The 22,403-nt window shown below is 37.0% G+C and overlaps 1 protein-coding gene and 1 long non-coding RNA gene across 6 annotated transcripts; one reads left to right on the forward strand and one right to left on the reverse strand.

Annotated features, from left to right (window-relative positions):
• The first annotated feature begins 1,356 nt into the window (after positions 1-1,356).
• Positions 1,357-10,669, forward strand: LOC112732325 (uncharacterized). Of its 5 annotated transcripts, XM_072212083.1 has the most exons (7): positions 1,366-1,743; positions 2,221-2,315; positions 2,467-2,532; positions 2,958-3,178; positions 5,595-5,780; positions 6,026-6,065; positions 10,248-10,669. In XM_072212083.1, exons 5-7 carry the CDS (start codon positions 5,598-5,600, stop codon positions 10,328-10,330), a joined length of 306 nt encoding a protein of 101 aa, XP_072068184.1. In that variant the 5' UTR covers positions 1,366-1,743; positions 2,221-2,315; positions 2,467-2,532; positions 2,958-3,178; positions 5,595-5,597; the 3' UTR covers positions 10,331-10,669. The 5 variants fall into 5 exon arrangements, with proteins under 5 accessions (XP_025636793.1, XP_072068184.1, XP_025636796.1 ...); XM_025781008.3 differs by lacking the exon at positions 2,958-3,178 and having other exon boundaries at positions 1,357-1,743; XM_025781011.3 differs by lacking the exons at positions 2,958-3,178; positions 10,248-10,669 and adding an exon at positions 8,513-8,927.
• A 488-nt stretch (positions 10,670-11,157) lies between these two features.
• On the reverse strand, positions 11,158-11,965 carry LOC112732326 (uncharacterized). Its single transcript, XR_003167969.2, has 2 exons — positions 11,471-11,965; positions 11,158-11,385 (listed from the first exon to the last, which is right to left on the reverse strand). It is a non-coding gene; the product is annotated as an uncharacterized lncRNA (long non-coding RNA).
• Positions 11,966-22,403: the final 10,438 nt, after the last annotated feature.

Consider the following 22,403-nt stretch of genomic DNA (forward strand, 5'->3'; position numbering starts at 1 on the left):
TTTGGGTGAATTCTTGTAACCGTTTGGGTGTATTTCTGTAATTCTTTGAGTGTATTTCTGTAATCGTTGGGGTATATTTCTGTAATCGTTTGGGTGTATTTCTGAAGTTCCATTATCTTCAAATTTGGCAAGAAAATTGTTTTCATGGAGGAGGAAAAAGAAGAGTCATTCATAATGCATGGTGAGTAGCGCGCTTTAGAAACAGGAAGTTGTTGAATAACGTGCGTTTTATTTACTCTTGAATGTGGAAGTGTGTAATGTGTTAATTAAATGTAATGCGTGTATTTTATTGGACTTGTAAGACTTGTAAGCCAAAAAGCTTGTATGTGTAGCAGACCTCCATTTTAAAAGACAAAAAGACGGAAAAAAGACATAAAAGTAATTTTATACTAACATTATAGTTTGGACACTAAAAAAAATCTCTTTGAATTTGTATTTATATCTAATTATTGCAAAAGGGTTGACATCTATATCCACATCACTCTAAAAGTCGTATATCTTTGTTTTTATTAGTTTTTTCTGCACAACTTCTATTAAAGTAGTGTTTGGTTGGAACTCTCAATGATATTATTGCCACCATCCATCATACTTCAGAAATGCTATCTATTAGAGGTGGAAGAACTGAAGAAATAAAGAGGACAATGATGTATAATTATTTTTTTTATGGAAATTAGGATTCATACTATTTTTAAAGATTTGTATAGATTAAAATAAGAATTAACAATGAAGACGTAGAAAAAATTAGATATTTTAAAAGATAAAAAGACGAAAAAAATGAAAAGTAATATTATATTAACATTACCGTTTGAACACTCAAAAAGAATCTTTTTAAATTTGTATTTATATTTTGACTATTGTAAAATGGTTGATATTCATACTTACATTACTCTAAAAATTGTATATCTCTATTTTTATTAGTTTTTCTTGTACAATTTCTATTAGAACAGTGCTTGGTTGGAGCTCTCAATAACATTATTACTATCATCTATTATACTTTAGAAATACTATCTATTAAAAGTAGAAGAAATGAAGGAAAAAAAAAATAATAGACAATGATGCATAACTTTTTTTTATGAAAATTAGAATTAATGTTTTTAAAGATTTGTAGAGATTAAAATAAGAATTAAATTTTAAATATCATATTAAATAGCTGTTAAAAAATCTATAATAATACCTGTAAAAATATCTTAATATATTAAAAATAAAATTAAGACACACATTAAATTTTAGGAATAATTTAAATTTTTAATCTTGGTATTAATAATCACATTAGCACAACTTATACTTATTTTCTTTAAATAAAAAAAAAATCTAACTTGCTGTTATTTATTTAAATAAAAAATAAAAAATCCTAATTTTTTGACTAATTTGTGTCCCAACAAACCCAGAAATTCCAAAATAACAATAACACCCAAAGTAACAATAATGACTTAGACGCCCTCGGCAGGCCTCGGCCCCTCGATCGTTTCACACCTCTCTGTACTGTTCGCGCATCTTCATCGTCGCGTCCCAGTTCCTCCGTCGCACGTCACCTTCGCCACTGTACCGCCGTCGCACATCGTCTCTGTTCCCGCCGACTCTCCTCTCTGATTACTGCGTGCTCTGCTCCGTTCGCCGCCTTTGCCTCTTCATCTCGCAGCCGCATTCGCCTCCTCCTACCTGTGCTTCTGCTGCGCCTTGTCTCTTTTCTGCTCCGCCGCCGCAACCTCTTCTCCGTCGGTCTGCTCTGCCTCTTTGCCTCTGGTATTTTTTTCTTTTGTGCTATTTATGTTTTAATTTTTATTATTGATCAGATGTGTTATTGTTGATTATGTGCTATTGTTGCTGCTGCGATAAGTGAAATTCTGCTATTGATCTGCTCTTCTTGTTGGTGCTGATTGTTGATAAAACTAGATCAAATTGCTGATTAATTTGTTAATAAAATTGCTTATCAAATTGTTGACCAAATTAGGTCAGCTTTTTAATTATTATCTTTTGAGAAATGCTAGAGGGCCAGCAGAATTTATTGTTTTTTCCCATCAATTAGCTATATTGTTTAAAAGTGTGGGCTAAAAGTATGTTGTTGGATTACTAGACTAAAAGAATTGGATTGATGGCTAAGAGTGATGGCCAAAAGTAGTAAATTCTGCTGGTCCTTGAGCATTTCTCAGGTTTTAAATGGTGATTGATAATAAAATTTGATATTAGCTTTGTTATTTGTTCTTCAATTTGGCGCTTCAGACAAGTGACAGCAGCAGGTAGGGTGAGGTTGTAACAACGCACCAGTTCACCAGAATCTGATTCTGCCAAAGATTGATCAATTGCCAGCCTTCCAGGTGCAAATCTATCCTTCGATCTTGTTTGGAAATTTGGATGTTGTTAAGTTTCTAATTTTTCTTTTTTTCAGAGTTCCCCTTTCCCAAAATACAAATCACAAAAACTTTTATGTTTTTTAACAACTTTATTTTTCCTGAATTTCTTCTTCAGTTGTGTGGATTGGGGAGCCAGTAAATTCCTTTTTACAAAGGAGAATAACCGGGAACCAAAGGAATGGTAGGTGATTCATTTTTCTTTCTGGTTGTTGTTATCTGTGCTTCTTAATTGACCTTTCAATTGCTTGGGCGTGAGCAAATTGAGTAACCAATTTATGATGATTCAAAAATGTGAATTTTGGAATCATTGATGGTCATTTTTGGAAATCTGTAACTGGGTTTTCGTAGTGTGTAAACTTAGCTTCATCCATGTCTTTCTAATCTTATTTCTAACTGGGTGAATCAATATCAACAGCAGATGTGAGAGAACTATATAATATTAATAATCAAGAACGAGACTGAAAGATATGCAAAAATACAAGATTGGGATAATATTTGTGGTCCATAGCATTTGCACTTCTATTTTTTCTTGGTTTCTGGGTTTACAATACTCGAGAGAAGTCTAGTTGATGAATTTTGCTGAAGCTTCTGTTTTAACAAGGTAAGAGGGCAATGGGAGTCATCTGAAGCCCTTTTCTGCTTTTTATGTGGAGGAGGATGGGTTGCTAGCATGCCGTATTTCTTATGTAGTTATCACATGCCCACAAATTGGAGAGGAGCTGCCACATCACTAGGCTATGTGTTGAACTGGGATTGATCAAAGGAAAACTGTGTCTTGCAAGAAATAGGAAGAGAAGGGATGTTAACTGGTCCCACAAAGATATCAGGTTACAATGTGTGTGTGTGGTGATCTTGGAGTGGAAGGGAATGGTTTGATGTGTAAACTGGAGTTCATTTTACTCTTAAAGCCCTTCCCTTCCCTCCTTTTCCTTCAAAACTCCAACTCACAAACATGCTAAAAGTTTCTTAAACATGCATCCTCTATGAGGTGCTTCACCTGCTCTTTTTTGGAGTTTGCTGTCTATATCTCATAGTAGTGTCCCTCATGCATATAATGCTTTACCAAGTCCAACGCTGGTTCATTAATCATGAGGTGTCTCAAGTTGGCAACAAGGTGTTACTTCCAAATTAGGTCAGTTGTTGCAGTTCAGGATCAGTTTCCTTTATTTAGTTGCTGACACTCTTCGTCAGCATTGTGGATTTTCTTATTAGATGTTCCACCATCTTGACTTCCTCAAAGGATGCCTATCTTTTTCTTTGGAGATATTTCCTTTGCTGCTGCATAGTTTTTATTTAAATCCTATCTGAAAAGGATTATTGTCAGTTTTCTTTCAAATGTATGGCCTTCAGTGGGAGTTTTAAGAAGCAGTGGTTTGCATTAAATACTATCATTTTAAATTATAATTTTTGAGATACAATGTGTAATCATGCTTTGTTGGGCCCTCTTTTTTTTCGGTCTAGGTGAACAATAGGCCCTACACCTGAACAATACTAAGAAAAACAAGGCTGGGCACACCCAGCTAGTAAGAAGCCCTGGTAGTGGTGTTAGGATGGAAAGGAAATATTAGAAAAGAATGGGAAATTACGAGAGGATAAGGTATAATCCAAAATGAAACCACAATGCTAAAGTAAAACAAAACTTCAGAGTTAACAAATATAAAACACCCTCAATGCAACAGCTCTATATGGAAATTAAAATAATATCCACAAAACAAAATGGTTCCCTTTTCATGAAACAACCCAATTAAGCCTTGAAATCCTTTAGGCCCTCTGTTATTTACAGTTGCTTCAACTCAGCCTAGACTTTGAAGTTCCTTTTCAACTTTCTTTTTATTGCATGTATTTGTGTTGCTTTCTCATTATGTTATACACATTTAGTTAGAAAGCTACCTTGACATTTGCGGATCTGCATGGAGCATTGTGGATGATGCAAATCCCTTGCATTGCCAAAATTCTTAAGGGGAGACTACTTTCTTATTCAATGTCCCCTCACTCTAATGTTTTGACTTCTGGATGCTGAACACGTTTTCAGAACTAACATTGATCAACTTGCCCCCTAACATGATGTGCTATACCCTGTAATTTGTGTTGTTAGTACTTAGTAAAGCTCCATCACTCCTTGTAAGCTTCCACTGAATTCAAGACATTCTTTGATCTTTTTGTCGATCAAGAATCACCTTTAGATGATTGTGATGTAGATTCCTCATCATTTTAACAAGTGAATCATCCTCATTTTCGAACTTGGAAGTCTATACTATCTTGTTCTCTAACCTCGTTAATTTTGTTTTTTAAGATGGTCCTTTAATCCTTGCAAGCTACCATTAAATCAAAGTTAAAGCCTGCTTCCTAAATATTCTACATGTTCGAACTAGATACATCTAGAAGTAGGCCTTCATCAACAACAAAAATGACTAAGCTTTGTCTCACTAAGAGAGGTTGGCTACATGGATCAAACACTTCCTCCCTGATCCATCTCATGGCTGCTCTAACGCAAAATCCTCTTTTATGCAAGCTTTCAACTAGCTATGTAAGCTATGAAATAAAGCAACACAGTGTAAGAAGTACACTTTCATTGTTATCATGAATATAATCAAGATCATCTCCATTACATAAAAGTCCACACACCTTGGTGTAATCTTGTTCAACCTAATTTTGCATTATTTATTCTCATTTTATCTAAATTAACTTTCTATGTTGAATTGTTTGAGATTATTCTTGAAACCTCAAAAAATGCAGTGGAGCTTCAATTTCTATATCTGTATCACAAGATTTTAACCTTGACATCCTTATGTGACATCAAGAATTCTAGGGAGTTAAATGAATTTCAGCACTCTGACCAGACATTATTGTAATTGGGACAGGCAGTGTTCAGCTTTTTCTCTAATACTAAGGCACATCTCCGTTGTTAACTATGTCCCGCTACTGAGTATATTAAGCTTCTCCTCTCATTGGTGATTCCAATTCCCAAAATAGTGGGTTGAGTTCTAGAGTAGTTTTGATGTTAACTTATTTTCTTAACCACCCAGTTTTCTTTCTTGATTCATGGATTTAATAGAGTGAAAGAGCCCAGTTCTTTCAAACACCCCTTGATTTTTCTTTTACGGGATGAAATCTCATGAATTAGAGCCAATTTGACCACTAGCAACTATTAATTTAGGCAAAAAATCCTTCTCTAAAATTACTAAGGTATCTATTATATATTATCTGACATTATAAGTAAACTAAATTGTGATTTCATGACAGGATATGTACATTCGTGTTAAACGTAGTAAGACAACATACTTCATCAGGTGCAAGCCAACTGATAAAATTCTGGACATAAAGCTTAAGTTGCAAGAACTTGTTGATCAGCCTACTAATAACCAAAGGTTAATTATACCTGCTACAGGGGAAGTATTAGAGGACTCAAGGACTCTGGCGGATCAAAAGGTACTGTAGTGTCATGTTTGACATGATTTTTGTTCTATAGTATCATTATGATCGTCGTCCTCATCAATGTATCATCATCATTTAACATCAGCTTGTCGCATTCTTCTATCTTTTGGATCTATTGATTACATCTATTCTTAGTATCTAGAATAGCCAAATAATTCTGGAGTCTCCGTGTACGACTTATGCAGCACAGATGTTGCCGTTGATGTTGACAATATTCTACAATTCGTTTTAATTTTCAGGTTGAAAATGATGCAGTTGTTGCACTGACCTTGAGAAAAGGTAAAGTAATATGGACATATTATCCTTTTCCTTAACCTCCTCATCGTCAATAACATACTTATATTTGTGTTGCATAAGATATACCTATTATCATCTTTTTGGGGGAGAAACAAAAAGATGGATTCTAAACCTAGTCTTTGCACAACATCAAGGTAGTGATTGGTTAATGACCATGTTCAGTGTTTGTTGAGACAAATTTTTAATGGATACGGTAGCACACAAAATTAGGGGTGGCAAAGCGGTTGTCTGTCCACCCTGCCAAGGCCTGCCTCAAAAACGGGGCAACCGGCCTGCCCTGCCAACAAAAGTGGGCTTCAAATGCTAGCCCACCCCGCTTTATGTCAGGTTGGCGGGTAGGTGGGCTATTCCGCTTAACTCTTTAAAAATAAATTAATAAAATTAATTAAGATTAGTAAAAAATAATAATTAAAAAATCAAATATAAATAAAAAATAGTCAAATTACAATATCATTTTTTCACTATCTTTTTCTAAATTTTTAACTTAAATATAATTGTTCAAAATAATATCTGTTAATAGAATCATCTTTATTTTAAGAAATAAGTCACATAATTTAAGCATATATATAAAAGTGTAAAATAAAATAAATAAAGTTAATAACAAAAAGAAGAATAAAAATAAAAAAATGTGTTCGAAAATTATATAATTGTTAATTTTATAGTACTAATCACTCTTTTATTTAATAAAAATAGAAAAAAAAAACCTTTTGCCCGGTGGGCTGTCCTGCCAAAACCTGCGAGTTTGGCGGGTTCCAAATGTTAACCCGACCCATCCTTTTTGTTGGATTTGGCCCGTTTTGTCATCCCTACACAAAATACATATATTCAATGTCTTTCCTTAAAACTGGGACATTGAGAGACAACTTATGAGAAACAAATTTTCTACTTTTATCCCTCGATATTTTTCAAAAATTCCTGTTTTACCCCCTTACACTAACCTCACTTATTCCCTTCTCTCCTCTTCTTCCCTTTTTCTCTTTTTCTCCTCCCTCCACCCTCAACCACTGCCACTTCCCTTCACCACCATTGCCAATTCCACCTTTCTTTTTCCGCCTCACAATCTTTTCTTCAATCTTCATCTTCCGTTTCTCTTTCATTTTTTCCTCTGCTTTGTCTTCATGTACCTCTTCAGTCTTCACCTCCAATCTGTCGCCCCTCTGCCATCGCAGTTGTCGTCGTTGTCATCTACCTCCTCGGCTCTCTTTATCTTCATCGCGTCGGCCTTTGTTGATCCTCCTCTATTGCCGCCTCTATTTGCTACCTCTTCCACGTCTTCCTCTGCCGTGTTGGCCTTCTTCCCTTTGCCACCTCTTCTTCCTGCATCTGCGTCGCCTCTGGATCAGCTCCATTGCATCTGCTCCCCATTGCATCTGCTCCCTGTTCATCTTCCTTCTTTGTTGCTTTGTTTGCATCTTTGTCCGCCCGCTGCATCTTTTGTTGTGATTGTGTTCTTCCCACTTCCACTACCTGTTTTTTGTTTTATTTTTTCAATTAAAAATTTCATTATTTTTTATAATATATATTTTTTAAAATTTTGAATCTACTTGAGTAGGTGTTGTTGAGGATAGTGAGTTTAGATTGGAGTGATGAAAAATTAGCAGTGACTGTTTCGTCGTTAGCAGTGGTGGTGGTGCTGGTAGGGGTAGACAAATCAAGGGTAATATAGTCCTTTTGAGTATTTGTATCTTGTTCACATTTTTTACTAAACACAATACACATACACTAATATTTTGTATTGGGCGTGTATGTGTCTGTCTCATGTCTCAAGGTATATACTAAGGTTGTGTTTGGTTAGTGAGTGTGTCCGCCCAAAATATAGGCACGGTGGAACACATTCACCATTTGATTATTGTGACACATTCTTGAAGGACACGGGGGCACACAATTACTCACAATAGACATGTATTGTGTGTCTCTCCAAATTGTTGAGAGACAAATTTCTTATGGTGGACACGGAATTTTGGACATTTTTACCCATACTATTTTGTGATATCTTCAAATCTACCCTTCCTTTCTCAACGTTACTCTCCCTTCTTCACTTTCACAAATATGCTGCCTCTTCTCTTCTAGTTACTCCTGCTACTTGCTATTGCCTCCTCCTCCACGTCTCAGCCTCCTCCACAATTTCCTTACACCGTTCACCGCCGCAAAGCTCTTGGTTTTTCCCTGTGATGACAACATCTCTCTCTCTCTCTCTCTCTCTCTCTCTCTCTCTCTTTAAGCCACCTAGAACCTCTTTCATGCACTTTGGTGCTTCCCACTTCACCCTCTGGTATTTCCCCATGGTGGAGGACGATGTCACTGCTGTCATTCCTCGTGGAGGAGATACTGCTTCTTCCAGAATTTTCCCCTTTTCCTCTGTTTTATTTTTTAATTTTTCTTAATTAAAATTTAGATTTGGGTTTTTTTGCTTCTATATTTGGCTTTAGGTTGAAGGTGTTGGCAGTGGTTTGTGTCAACTTTGAAGGGAGGGTGGAAAAAGGCAGAGGTGGTGCTGGTGGGTCTGTGTTGCTGTCGCTACTGAACTGACAAAAGGAAGGGAAATATTGACATTTAAGTACAATTGTGATGTATGTTCTGTTGTGTATTAGTTACCAAACACAATTGAAAAATTTGTGTATTGTTATCTCCATGCCTCTGTATGTATCTGTGTCCATGTCTTAGCTCCTTCCACTCAACAACTAAGTGTTTGGCCACTAGTTGGTATCAGTTATATTGCATCCTACCAGGGACTACTTAGCTACAACTCTGCACCTAAGGAAACTAAAGGCTTGGTTTTTTGATAGCTAAGGAGTCATGTACTCATACATTTTGCAGTTTGAATACTAGTTATCTTTACCTGTACGTATAATGCATATAATTATTAAACATGTGATTAATAATCATTTAAGCTTCGCAAATGATGGGAAAAATACTAAATCGAGACAAGAATGATCTCAAATTGACTTGATTAAATAAAGGAGTGCTTCAGGTGTTCTTTTGTTAGTGGCACAATACAAAAGGTTCCCTCCTGATGGGGTTTGGAGGTTGGTAGAAGTACATAGTCTTATCCTCACAAGATCTTAACCTTGTTATTGTGCCAAGGTTCACCCTCAGGAAAGTTACACTCAATCTCAAGGGAAAAGTTGAGACTTGCAGTGTTGTATAGAATGATTAAAGCTAGTTGTGTGGAACCACATCCTCAAAAGCCAGTCAAGCATCCCATGCTACTCGCTGTGTGACTCCAGGCCCCATAGTACCCAGGTGCTTGTCATGATGATGCTACATTGTATGAGTAGATAGCATTAGGGTTTCAAATTGCGGTTTTTAATTGTAATTGTGGCCACAATATTGCTTTTGCGATGCTCACTGCATTGCCTTTGTAGCAGCAATTGCTGCCGTTACACTTATGTTCTTCTTGCAATCCTCGATTGCTGTATACTTTGACTGCAACTGCAACCGCAACCAGAATTCAAAACCATGGATAGGATTGAAGTGGGAATCGATATATTATATATAATGATATATAGTTGCAGTTGCACCTGCCAAGGAAGAGATGCTCGAATTCCACTTATCCAACCTCATTTAGTGGAGGAAAAAGTTGCTATTGTTAGTGGTTAGTGAGAAGTCCCCTCCGCTGCTCTCTCAATTGCAAAACCAAAGAACATCCTAGCTCATGATTGCGCTATGGGAATTCTGTAGTTTTCGGTTATATACCAATTCTATTTTCTTTGGATAACATTTGAAAACCAACTATTTTTCATTTATTTGAAATTTATTATTTTCATATTAGAATTTCTACCTCATTGATTGTTGGATACTTTTTTTTCTGGTATTAATTTTAAAAAATAACCTTAATGGGGCAGGCTTTTTATTTGGCGTTCCTCTTACTGGACAAGGATCTGACACTGATGATTCATATATGTTTTAGGATCCACTCAGCACATCTGACATGATACTACTTAGAGTAGTGATATAAGTCTTAATAAATATGTATTTGTCCTTATATCTTTGTGAAAGATCTCTCTACATGCATTCAAGTGGTTCTTATGTGTAGTTTATATCTTTCTCATCTTCTCTGTCCCCTTTAGTTGTTTCCCAATGCAAATAGTCCTGGAAGTCAACATCCAGACCACATGACCTGTTAGGGAAAATAATTTTATTGTTTGCATATGTTGTTTCCAGATGATAACGAGTTTGAGGAGGTCAACATTGTTCGGCCAAATGATTTCTACCAAGCGCGTGATGCAGATGGTGCTAATTGGTAAAGCAATATTCCAGCAAATAAAGTTTACGTTGTTAGCCCTAAGTGTTCTATCCAATTAATCATCAGGTAGCCCAGTGAAATCTTTAGTGGCTTAGCTAACACCTGCAAGTATTGATCAATTGTGTGGTTAATAATGTATCTGTTTGTGTAATACTGCTATTATTGTCTGAAAAGTAAATCTGGCACTCCGAGTTTAAAACTTGTGATGAAGGTCTTGAATGTCCTTAGGGTATGTGTGGTTAGAAGAATGTTCTTACATTTAGAAATTTTACACTAAAAATCTTACATCGGAATGATTTTATAATGTAAAATTCCTAGAAATGTGAAAGCTTTTCACGAATCACATGCCTCCTTAATTCCTTAAACGTGTGTGTGATTTTAAAGCGGCTTAGCATAACATGCTCAGGGCATGAAGAAGACTTGGCTATGCTCAATTGATTAATGGCACGTGTATATTGTTTGCTCGTATGGTTTTTATACTGAACTACCTAGCTTATGCAGAGAATATAGCGAACGAATTTATTTATTTATCTGGTCAAGAACACACAGGTTATATTTTGTTAGACATACAACCATGATTAATAAATTTTGTTAATGGATGGACACAGGAAATGCAAGACATATAACCGTGATTCATGAATTTTTTTAATGGATGGACACAGGAAATGTAAGAAAGAAAGAAACCCTGCAAATGGGAATTTTGTTTACTATATTCGGTTTATTGTGTTTAGAAAGGATTCCCTTTAGATAGATATGATGCACATTTTTTCAGCGAGATTCCTTTAACACACTTGAATCAAGTCCATTTTGCAGTAGAAACGGTTTAAATTCACTGGAAGGGTGTAATGTATTGAATTTGAATCAAATATTAAGCAACAAGTACAGCAGTAATCAAAGAAACAGTAATAGAAATTCAATAATCAATGTAACGCTGAAGTCTGGTATGAGTAATTACATGGAAAAATAAACGAAATATAGATAACTTTAGGAAATACGAAAGGAATACAGGTACGTGGATGTAGAGGACATGTAGCAGAAATTCCCTACGTCAAGGACCTGCGAAGAAGAGTAAGGAAGGGGTCAGAAAAAGTTAGAGAGGAAGAGAGGAGAAGAATTCAGAAAAGGAAGAGGCGACAATTACCACATTCAGCTGCCACTAAAAATCCTGCAACTTCCTATTTGTAGCTCTCGTTCTGTTGCCCCTTTTTGAGATTCTGAATTTGCGGATTGTCTGACACTTATCCTTCTTGCCTTACCAACTATCATTAGTGGTGCAGACTTCATTCATTTTGGAGTTTGTTACAATATTTCTTTCCTTATTTACCCCTCTATTCATAACATTATTACCTTCTTTAACGTCAACCTTGTCTTCAAAGTTGAAACAAAGAATAATCTTTCATAAACTCTAATGTATTCTCCTATGCCGGAGCCTTGGCCCCATTGGATAAGTACCTGGTGCACCTCTCTGCCATTTTGCAGCACAATTTTGCTGTCCACAACCTCGAATGGAGCTAAGATCGGACCCAATACTAAGATTTGTAAAGACATGGACAAATATTGATGGTGCTCCTCTCCTCGAAACTTCATGAACATGGATACATGTGATGCGTGAACATCTTTCCTATCTTTTCTTAGTAAATTTGATGTGAATTTGTTGAGTTTTCATGAGATTTTGGTGCTTTAGACCATCATTAATGCTACTTTGAGTTGTATTGCTATTTTGTTGATTACAGGTAAAATTCGGGCGAATTTGACAAAATTCGTGCAGAAGAAAAGGGATAAAAATGGTTGCTATCAAGCTGGCACTAAACGCTACTACCCGGCGTTTAGCGCCGCAAACCTCAAAATTTGTGCCAGCATTATGTGAAGATGGCGCTAAACTACACGATTCGGCATTCAACGATGAGGGCCTCGTAATTTGTGCAATGATTTTGTGAAGGTGACGCCACTACCCAACGTTTAGCGCCAGGTGCCTTGAAAAGTGTGAAAAGCATTCTGTTTGGTGGTGCTAAATGCTACTACTCGGCGTTTTGCGCGAGGCTTGTGTCATCAAGTTCCACGGAAAGTTGCTTTGGTTTTTTTTTTTTTTAATTTGTTTTTGAATTAAGAAAAGATATTATTAAGTTTTAGAATTTTAATTTTGTATTAATTAGGATTAGATATAAAAGGAGAAAAGATTCAGCCCTTCGGGCTCTCTTCTCTTCTTCTTCCTTATTCCCACTTTTACACTTTTTACAACTCTAAGTTTTTCTCTGAGCCATGAGCAACTAAACCTCCATTGTTAAGGTTAGGAGCTCTGTTTATTTTAATAGATTAATATTATTGTCATTCTACTTTTAATCAATGCATTGATTTAAATTCAAGGATTGATTTCGTTCTTCATCCTAGAAATTAGAGTATATTGGAAGATAACTCTTTTTCTATTTGAATTCTTGCTGAATCTTGGAAAAGTTACATTACTATAATTACAACTTGAAATCAATTCCTCACAACTCTCTAATTATTTGGATTTAACGCGATACGTGACATATAATCGCCTCATTTTTGGGTATTTAGGGTTTGTGTGGCTCATAAACTAGAATTGTACTTAATCTTCTAATTTAAATTAAGTGACCAAGGAATTGACGGTTGATTGAGTTAGAGGAGATTAAATTACTAAGGAATTAGGGTTTGATCACTTAAGATTTGCTATGAATTGAATCCTTGCATGATTAAAGTAGTTGATAAGAATTGTTAATTCGAAAATTTAAACATCTCCAAAGCCTTAACTATTTTCTCATTATTTTTCAACAACCATTCACTATTTACTTTCTTGCACTCTCTGATTTACTGTTTTATGCTATTTGAACTTGAAACCACTCATTTTATCTTGTCTAACTAGCCTAATCTCGGGACTATTGCTGCTTAATCCATGAATCCTCGTGGGATCGACATTCACTCACCTGAGTTATTACTTGGTATGATCCAGTGCACTTGCCAGTTAGTTTGTGGTATTCAAAATCCACATCAAGTTTTTGACGCCATTGCCGAGGATTAACTGTGATTGACAACTATCCGTTGCTTGATTACCTAGATTAGACGTTTTCAATGTTTTAATTTGCTTATTTTTCTTCCTTAATTTTTGTAATTTATGTGTTAATTTCTCTTAGTTTTATTCATTTTATTTTCTTATTTTCCTTTCTTAGCTTCAAAATTTTTGCATAAAATTCTTCCTATTTTCGAAAATTTTCTTTTCTCTTATTTTAGTTTGTTTTATTTTATTTCTTTTATCCGATTTACCTCACTGGAAATTCTCTTCACTTCTTATGTAGAGATTCTCACTTTTTCTTGTTTTCTATTTGTTTATGAGTAGAAATAGGGACAATGAACCTCTTCTTAATTTTGATCTTGAGATTGAAAGGGCTGTTAGAAGACGCCAACATCAAGCTAGAGCTTATAGAGCTATTGAAAGTCTCAAGGATGATTCTAACAAGGGAACTGAAGAAATCACTATAGAGCCTAACAATAACAACGTTGTTTCCCCTAATGTTTCTGAGCAACCTAGGGAAACTCTTGGCTTTTACACTACTCCAAATCCCACTTTCTACGGCAGTAGCATTGTTGTGCCCCTTGTGAGTACTAATAATTTTGAGTTGAAGCCTCAATTCATCACTTTGGTGCAGCAAAACTGTCAGTTTTATAGACTCCCGCAGGAAGACACAAACTTGTTCATCTCTAATTTTCTGCAGATTTTTGATACAGTCAAGACTAATGGAGTCTATCCTGATATTATTGGTTGTTGCTCTTTCCGTTTGCTGTACGGAACTAAGCCAAGCAGTGACTTGATACATAACCTAAGGAGAGCCTGGATACATGGGACAATGTGGTCAGCAAATTTTTTACTAAATTCTTTCCATCTCAGAGGCTGACCAAGCTAAGGACTGATGTTCAGACCTTTAGGTAACAAGAGGGCGAATCTTTCTATGAAGCTTGGGAGAGGTACAAGGTTATGCTCAGAAAGTGCCCTCTCGACATGTTTTCGGACTAGATACAATTGCAAATCTTTTATGATGGGATTACTCAGGCCGGGACTTCTATGGATAATTCTGCAGGAGGATCTCTTCATATAAAAAAACCACTGAAGAGGCTCTAGAGTTGATTGAGATGGTTGCTAATAACCAGTATTTATACCCTTCTGAGAGAACTGCCATGAGGAAAAGAGTCATAGAACTAGATGCTTTGGATACTATTCTTACTCAGAATAAAGCCATGTCTCAACAGATAAATGCCATTACTCAACACTTGGGTGGATTACAAGTTTTAGCTATTAATACCCAAGATGCTCCTTATGACATGAGTGTTGGATTTCTTCAAGTTGAGAATTTTAATTATGGTCAATTTTCCTCTGAATAGGTTAATTACATGAGCAATTCCTCTAGGCCCCCCAAATAATGACCCTTTTTCCAAGACTTACAATTTAGGGTGGAGGAATCACCCAAATTTTGGATGAAAAAATCAACCACAGAGGCAATCAAATTTCAACAACAACAACTCTCCTTAGGGAAATTTCAATCAGAATAATTTCAACAACAACAACCGTCAGTTCTGTAAAACCCAGATAATTAATATATAATTAACTCATAAATTAATATTTATTCTAGAAAATTAGAAAATTGAATTTTATAGTTTAATGAGATAGAGCTAATTAAACTGAGAATTTTGACACTAATTTTAAAGGATTTGACCCAAGATTGGGCCAAACGAGCTTAACTGGACGAATTGAGCCCGTATTGGTCCCTAGGACCGACCCAAGCCTCATTAAACAAAAGAGTTCATCTCTTCTTCCCGTTCCCATAAGCTAAACACGCTGGGCAAACATTTGGGGGTGGAGGAACAAGAATCAAACCCTTGGTTTGATTTCAATCCAAGATAACTTTTCGCTCAGAGCTCCAATTACCGCACCGTTTGTGGCCACGTGACCGCGGCAGCAAGATTTACAAAGCCCAATGCTTTATAAAGTGAGGAACTCTCCATCTTACTTTCAGTTTTTCCTTCCCCTAATTTTTAAAATTCTAAGACTTGGAGATTAAGATTTTGATTAATTTGATGTTCTAGGGTCAATCTAACTCGATAAACTAGCAGGATTTGGTTTGGTTTAAGGCACGTACAGTAAGAATCCTCAACCCATAGTGAATTCATTGAGTATATGTGATTTTTATTGAGTTTATATGTATGGGTGTCAATGATGTGTAATTGAGGTCTTGGAAGCTTGGAGTGGAATTGTATGCTGAAAAATCTGTTAGTGAGGTGTTGAGGCCTTGAAAGCTTGAGGAAAGGTGAATTGGAGGTGTTCCAGGTTTATCGGAGAATCGGCCAAGGTATGGTTTCGGTTTCTCGTATCTAAAATATAATGTGTCATGAAAACTTAGGCTAGTTGACCATAGTATAAGGTTGAATTAATTGTGGTGTTGATGATTATGCATGATGTTGTTTGGATATGAATTATTGTATGACGTGATTATAATTGTGAATTGGTGTGTTGGGGAATAATTGAGGGGGTGTTGATTTGATTGGAGAACATATGAGTACTTGTTGTTAGTATTGTTGAGTTGAGTGGTTGGATTGTATATGAATGATTAATGATAATTGTGTCGAGTGAAGAAGTTGATGAGACTATGTGGTGTTTGATGATGATATGAATAATGTTTGATGTTTATGATGAAAATGGAATAATAAATGATGATTTTAATGATGATAGATATGGTGATGCAAATGAATATGTATGAGGTGGTATACTGATGCATTTGTTTGGATAGTTGAGAAATTCTTATATGAGATTATTTAGAATTGAGGTATGATTGGTTACGGTAGGATATGGGGTTGTGCAGCTGTGTTATAGTATGTGTTGGTGTTGATTATGAGTATAGAAAGTTGGTATTTAATGGTGAATTGATGAAAATAGAGGTTGGAATATTTTTTTGAAAATCTTATTTTTGGCCAAACTTCGGCGAGCCATAAATCAGTTTTTGAACCGCCAAATTCTTTCAAATTTATCTAATATAAAAATTGGGTCTGGAAAGTTTACGCCGTTTGAAGAACAAATGAAAAATGTTTTAAAACAAAAACGTTATGTGCGTCGGAAGTTCGGAGTGTAATACTGAAATTCTGCAGCATTCAACATTTTTTTCACTATGCATATCTTGCGTATGAGACCATTGCATGCAATGCGACCATTCTATTCGGGTTGAGCATTTCGCGTACGCGGGATGGTGCATGCCTACGCGAGCAAGGGATTTTAAGGGGTTGCGTACGCGACCACTTGCACGCGACGTGACCAACCCTTTAGGATTTGGTATCTTGCATACGCGAGCAATAGGATGCGTACGCCAGTAAGGTTAAAACAAGCCCTTGCATACGCGAGCAAAGTGCTTGCGTACGTGACGCCCCTATTTTTAGCAAATGAAGTTTTGTGTTTAAAACTTAATTTTGAACCTCTAAACCTCTATTTTTACTCTTTTAGCCTTAGACCTTAATGGTATGCCTAGTAATGAGATGAAGCTAGGAAAATGTGGTAACTTGGAGATGAAGAAAGTTTGAAAAATGAATGAATGAATGAATGAATTTATAGGAAAATGAAAGAAGAATTATTACTGAAATCTGATTGATGATTAAATGATTATGATTATTTGAGAAAGCTTGAAAATGTGGCAAGTATGCCAGAGATGCATATGTGATTAATGAATGAATGTGGTAAATGAACCACGATGGAAAATGTTGAATGTGAGTATGGTTGTAATTTTATCTCTCTGGTTGTAAAGGTGACAGGGCACTGATACCCTCTAATGGTGACAGGGCACAGATACCCTCTAATGGTGATAGGACATAGATACCCTCTAATGGTGACAGGGCATAGATACCTTCTAATGGTGATAGGGCACAGATTCCCTCTCATGGTATTAAGGCGCAACAAAGAGATTGTACCCGGGTTAGTTACCGAACACGTCGAGTTGGCTACATAACTGACAGATGAGACTCATCAGCCATAGGACAGGCATGCATCATATGCATCTATGTGTTTTTTTGGTGTGATTTGTTTGGAATGCCTAACTGATTGCATAAACTACTTGCTATCTACTTATCTGTTGTATTTGAATCCTAACTGTGATTTCCTTACATGTAATAATTGTGTTTGAACCAAACGATTCTAGTGGCAGTTGGGAGGTTCGGAGGAGTTGAAAAGGGGAGTGTTAGATAGCATGAAGATCCTTAGTTAGTGGCTTATTTTACTTTTGGGTTTAGCTATGTTTTATAAGTTTAATTCATACGTCGAAAGTTCTAAGATTGCCTTCGGCTTTCTCGGGACATTATATGTTAGATATGTGGGCACTGTTACCATGCTGAGAACCTCTAGTTCTCACCCCATACATATTTTGTGGTTATAGATGCAGGATGTGAGGGACCTCACTGAGACATACTGGAAGCTTCTCACAGCGAAGATCTTTTGCACTTTGGGACTTTATTTTGTTTATGTTGTTTATAACTAAATACTTTTATCTCCACTTGTTTTGTATATTATGTTCGTCCCTTTTAGAGGAAATTTTGGAGAAATAGGTTCTGTAAAACTATGTCTTTTGGGTTATTTGGGGTTCTCTTATATATATGTATATATATACTTATGTACTCTGGCCGGTTTCTCTTCACGAGCCGAGTCATGAGTTTAGTTATTTGTACCTTGGAACTCTCTTTTGTATATATCCATGTTTAGTTATCGCTCTGTGAGTGTTGCGCTTTTCGTTTTGACGCTTTTGTTTTAACTTTTCTTCAAAGGCTCATAGATATAAATTTTTTTCAATTATATTATAAATATAATTTTGCTTTTAGAGGTTGTAATAGCTCACCACCTCTGTCTTATAACTTAAGCATAAGATTCTGTGTGGTAGGGTGTAACAAGTTCCAGTCCTCTCAACAATACCATGTGCCCCCTCCTTCTCAAAAACTTTCTTACTTGGAATCTCTAGTTGTAGAACTCTCCAAGGACACTAATAGTTTCATGCAGGAAACAAAAGCTTCAATTAGAAACTTGGAGGTTCAAATGGGTCAGTTAAGCAAGCAAATAGTTGAAAGGCCTCCTCACACCTCCCTAGTTATACAGTTCCCAATCCAAGGGAAGAGTGCAAGGCCATACATTTGAGAAGTCGTAAGGTAGCAGGTACAGAAGCACAAGTTAGTGAGGAACCGGTTGAAAAAGAAGCCCCGGAGGAGGCTCAAGATAAGGTGGAGCACGCCCCTGAGAGGCACCCGAACAACCCTTTTTCAATTGATATTGAGGAATACAAAGTGAAGTCTCTAGTGCCTGAGTACAAGCCAAAAATCTCATATCCTCGGAGGCTTCAGAAGGCATCCAAAGATAAGCAATTTTTAAGATTTCTAGAAGTCTTCAGGAAGCTGCAGATTAATATTCCTTTTGCAGAGGCTTAGGAGAAAATGCATCTCTATGCTAAATTCATGAAGGATTTGTTGACTAACAAGAGGAATTGGAAAGAGAGTGAAACCATGGTGCTCACCAAGGAATGCAGTGCAATTATCCAGCATGATCTCCCTGAGAAGATGCAAAATTCGGGAAGCTTTTTAATTCCTTGCATCATTAGAGATATTACTATTCAAAGGGCATTATGTGATCCTGGAACAAGCATCATTCTCATGCCATTTTCTTTGATGAGAAAGCTCCATATTGAGGAAGTAAAACCCACTAGAATCTCTCTTCAACATGTTGATCATTCAATTAAATTTTCTCTTGGAGCTGTTGAGAATTTACTAGTGAAAGTAAAACCCTTTAATTTTCCTGTTGATTTTGCAATATTGGATATGGAAGAAGATGTGAATGCTTTCACTGTTTTGGGAAGACTTTTTTTAGCTACAGGGAGAGTCCTTATTGATGTACAAAAGGGTGAGTTGACTCTAAGAGTCAACATTCTTAATGTGCTTGAGGCCTTGCAACATCCTAGTGATTTTGAGGGATGTATGAGAATTAATTTAATTGAGCCATTGATTTAAGAGGTCCTTAAAGCAGAAGAGCTTGATAGTATTTTGGAACCCCCTTTAGAGGATGGTTTGCGAGAGATTGATGATTCACCACCACAAAAGAGAGAACCAAACACGCATACTAAGGAGCAAGGGCCACCTAAGCTTGAGTTGATGCCCTTGCTTCCCTCTCTTAAGTATGCTTTTCTAAGCAAGCAGAATTCCTATCCAATAATTATTAGCTCCTTTCTGAGTCATGATGAACAGGAGGCGTTGATACAGGTGCTTAGAAGCCACAAAACAGCTCTTGAGTGGACTATTGGTGACTTGAAAGGGATAAGTCTGGCTATGTGTATGCACAATATTTTACTTGAGGAGGATGCTAAACCCGTAGTGCAACCAGAAAAGCGGCTAAATTCAACTATGAAAAAGGTGGTTTAGAAAGAGGTCATGAAGCTGTAGGAAGTCGGGATAATTTACCCAATTTCTGACAATCCATGGGTGAGTCCCATGCAAGTTGTTCCCAAGAAGGGAGGCATGACAATGGTAAAGAATGAGAAGAATGAGCTAATTCCTACACGAATCATCACCGGGTGGCGTATGTGCATTGACTACAGGAGACTCAACACTACAACTAGAAAGGACCATTTTGCGTTGCCTTTTATTGACAGATGCTTGAGAGGTTAGCTGGACATGCATTTTATTATTTTCTAGATGGTTATTCTGGATATAATCAGATTGCAGTGGACCCTCAAGATTAGGAGAAGACGGTATTTACTTGTCCAGCTTGATGAATTCAAAAACTCAGCATATGAAAATGCCAAGGTCTATAAGGAGAAGACAAAGGTGTGGCATGATAAAAAGATAGCTACCAGAACATTTGAGCTAGGCCAGAAAGTCTTACTGTTTAATTCAAGGCTCAAGATTTTTCCTAGGAAGCTGAAATCCTAGTGGTCAGGACCGTTTATGGTAACTAGAGTGCCTCCTTATGGTCATGTAGAACTCCAAGAAGAAAACTCTGACTGGAGGTTCACTGTCAATGGTCAGAGGCTAAAACACTATCTTGGAGGCAAAGTTGATCGCCAGAGGTCCACTCATCTCCTGACTTAGCAAATCTGACCGTCAAACTAGTGACGTTATAGAAGCGCTTATTGGAAGGTAACCCAATCTTTAGTATCCTTTGATTTTATATTCATTTTGGTTTTATTTACCTTATTCTAATTATTTATAGTTTTTCTTCTTTGTACGTGGATTTTGGTCAAGCAAGGTGTTTATAATAGGAACAGGTGTAATTAGAAGGGAGTTCAGAACACTCTAGAATAGTTTTCATTCAGGTGTCTCGATGCTAAATGCCGCAACTTGACGTTTAGTGCCAGAAGGCACGTATTTCGTGACAAAGCTACTGTGATGGTGGTGCTAAACACCGAGACCTGGCATTTATCGCCAAGATGCATGTATTTTGAGGAGTTGCCACTGTCTTGGTGGCACTAAACGCCAAGCACCATGTATTTTGAGGAGATGACACTATCTTAGTGGTACTAAACGCCGCTATCTGGCGTTTAGCACAAGGAGTGCTCCGATTTGTGATTTAGCCACTTTGTTGGTGGCGCTAAATGCCACTATCTGGTCATTTAGCGCAAGGGAATTCTTAACAAAAAAGGAAAAAATAGAAAAAAATATATACTTCGGGGGTGGTGCTAAACGCCACGACCTAGCGTTTAGCGCCGGCAATGCCTCGAAGACCCCTTCGTAGGGATTCAAATTTTGAATTTGACAGGGGTGTGGGCCTTATACCCCCTCTCTCACCTAATCACAACCCTCCCTACCACACAAATCTCTTCCCCTCATCATCTCCTTAACGTTACCCCACCAACCCACCTCCCCGAACTTTAATTCCATTTACCCCCATTCAATTCCCCTTCCATTTCCTTCATTCCCTTTTACCCCCTCTAGTAACTACCCATTTTTTCCCATTCCTATATATTTACCTCCCCTTCCCCATTAACCCCACACTACCCCCTCTCACTATTTACTGCTTCTTTTATTCTCTTTCTTTATTTTTCTTATCCTCTTCCACTCTTCAACTTTTTTTTGTTTCCATTTCCACTTCCCTTTTCCATTCTTTTTTTCCTTATTCCCTTTGTCCTTTTGTTACTCACATACTCTCTTCTCTATTTTATGATTTTTTTTGCTTAGAGACAACCAAAATTTTTATGTTTGGTATTGTCGCGTCGCTTGTTCTTTGATTTTTATACATGGAACCAAAGGGAGGAGATTCCTCCTCAATGAAGAGGAAGGATAAGGCCCCTCAGATCAGTCCGTTTGACGCTAACCGATTTAGCTCTAAATTATATGAAGAGCATTTTTTTGAGATCACCGGAAAAAAAAGTCATTCTGGAAGTCCGGTTTGATCTCAAGCCGGATGAATATCTGAAGATTCAGGAGCAGATACAGAGAAGAGGATAGAGAACATTATGTAACCTGCAGATTAAAGTAGGCCAGCTGAAGGTCCAAGAGTTTTCTGGAATGCGTGGGTTATATACAAGAATGTGCGGGGTGTGAATCCCAGTCCTAAGAACTACCGCACTATGGTAAGAGGGAGGAATCTGGACTTCGGCCCAAGGAGTGTGAGGGAGGCACTCCAAGTGCCACCTCTGATGGATGATGATCACTTCTATAGTGAGAGGATGAGTGGTGATCAGAGGCATGATCAGATTCTTTTAGACATATGCCTCTGGGAGCCCAATGGAGGCTTAATTTAGAAGGACAACCAAACCAGCTAGGGCGGCATGATCTGAAGCCAGTAGTCTGAGGTTGGTTGGAGTTTATCCAACGCTCCATCATTCTTACTAGTAACCACTTTGAGGTTACAATGGACCGGGCTGTTATGATCCACTGCATCATGCTAGGGAATGAGGTGGAGGTAGAGCTCACAATTCCATTGCAGATATATAGTATTGCCTCCAACGCCTCCACACATGCCAAGATGGCCTTCCCACATCTCATCCACCGCCTTTATGATGCCTTAAGTGTGCGCCTAGAGAATGAGATACTCATTCCCATAGGAGGATTAT

This window comes from Arachis hypogaea, chromosome 13, assembly GCF_003086295.3.
Source record: "Arachis hypogaea cultivar Tifrunner chromosome 13, arahy.Tifrunner.gnm2.J5K5, whole genome shotgun sequence".
Classification (NCBI taxonomy): Eukaryota; Viridiplantae; Streptophyta; class Magnoliopsida; order Fabales; family Fabaceae; genus Arachis; species Arachis hypogaea.

Excerpts from the sequence above, each read along its gene's own strand:
- LOC112732325 (XM_025781008.3), top strand. Across the intron at positions 5,781-6,025 it reads GGACTCTGGCGGATCAAAAG|GTTGAAAATGATGCAGTTGT; the intron begins GTACTGTAGTGT and ends TTTAATTTTCAG. Across the intron at positions 6,066-10,247 it reads TGCACTGACCTTGAGAAAAG|ATGATAACGAGTTTGAGGAG; the intron begins GTAAAGTAATAT and ends TGTTGTTTCCAG.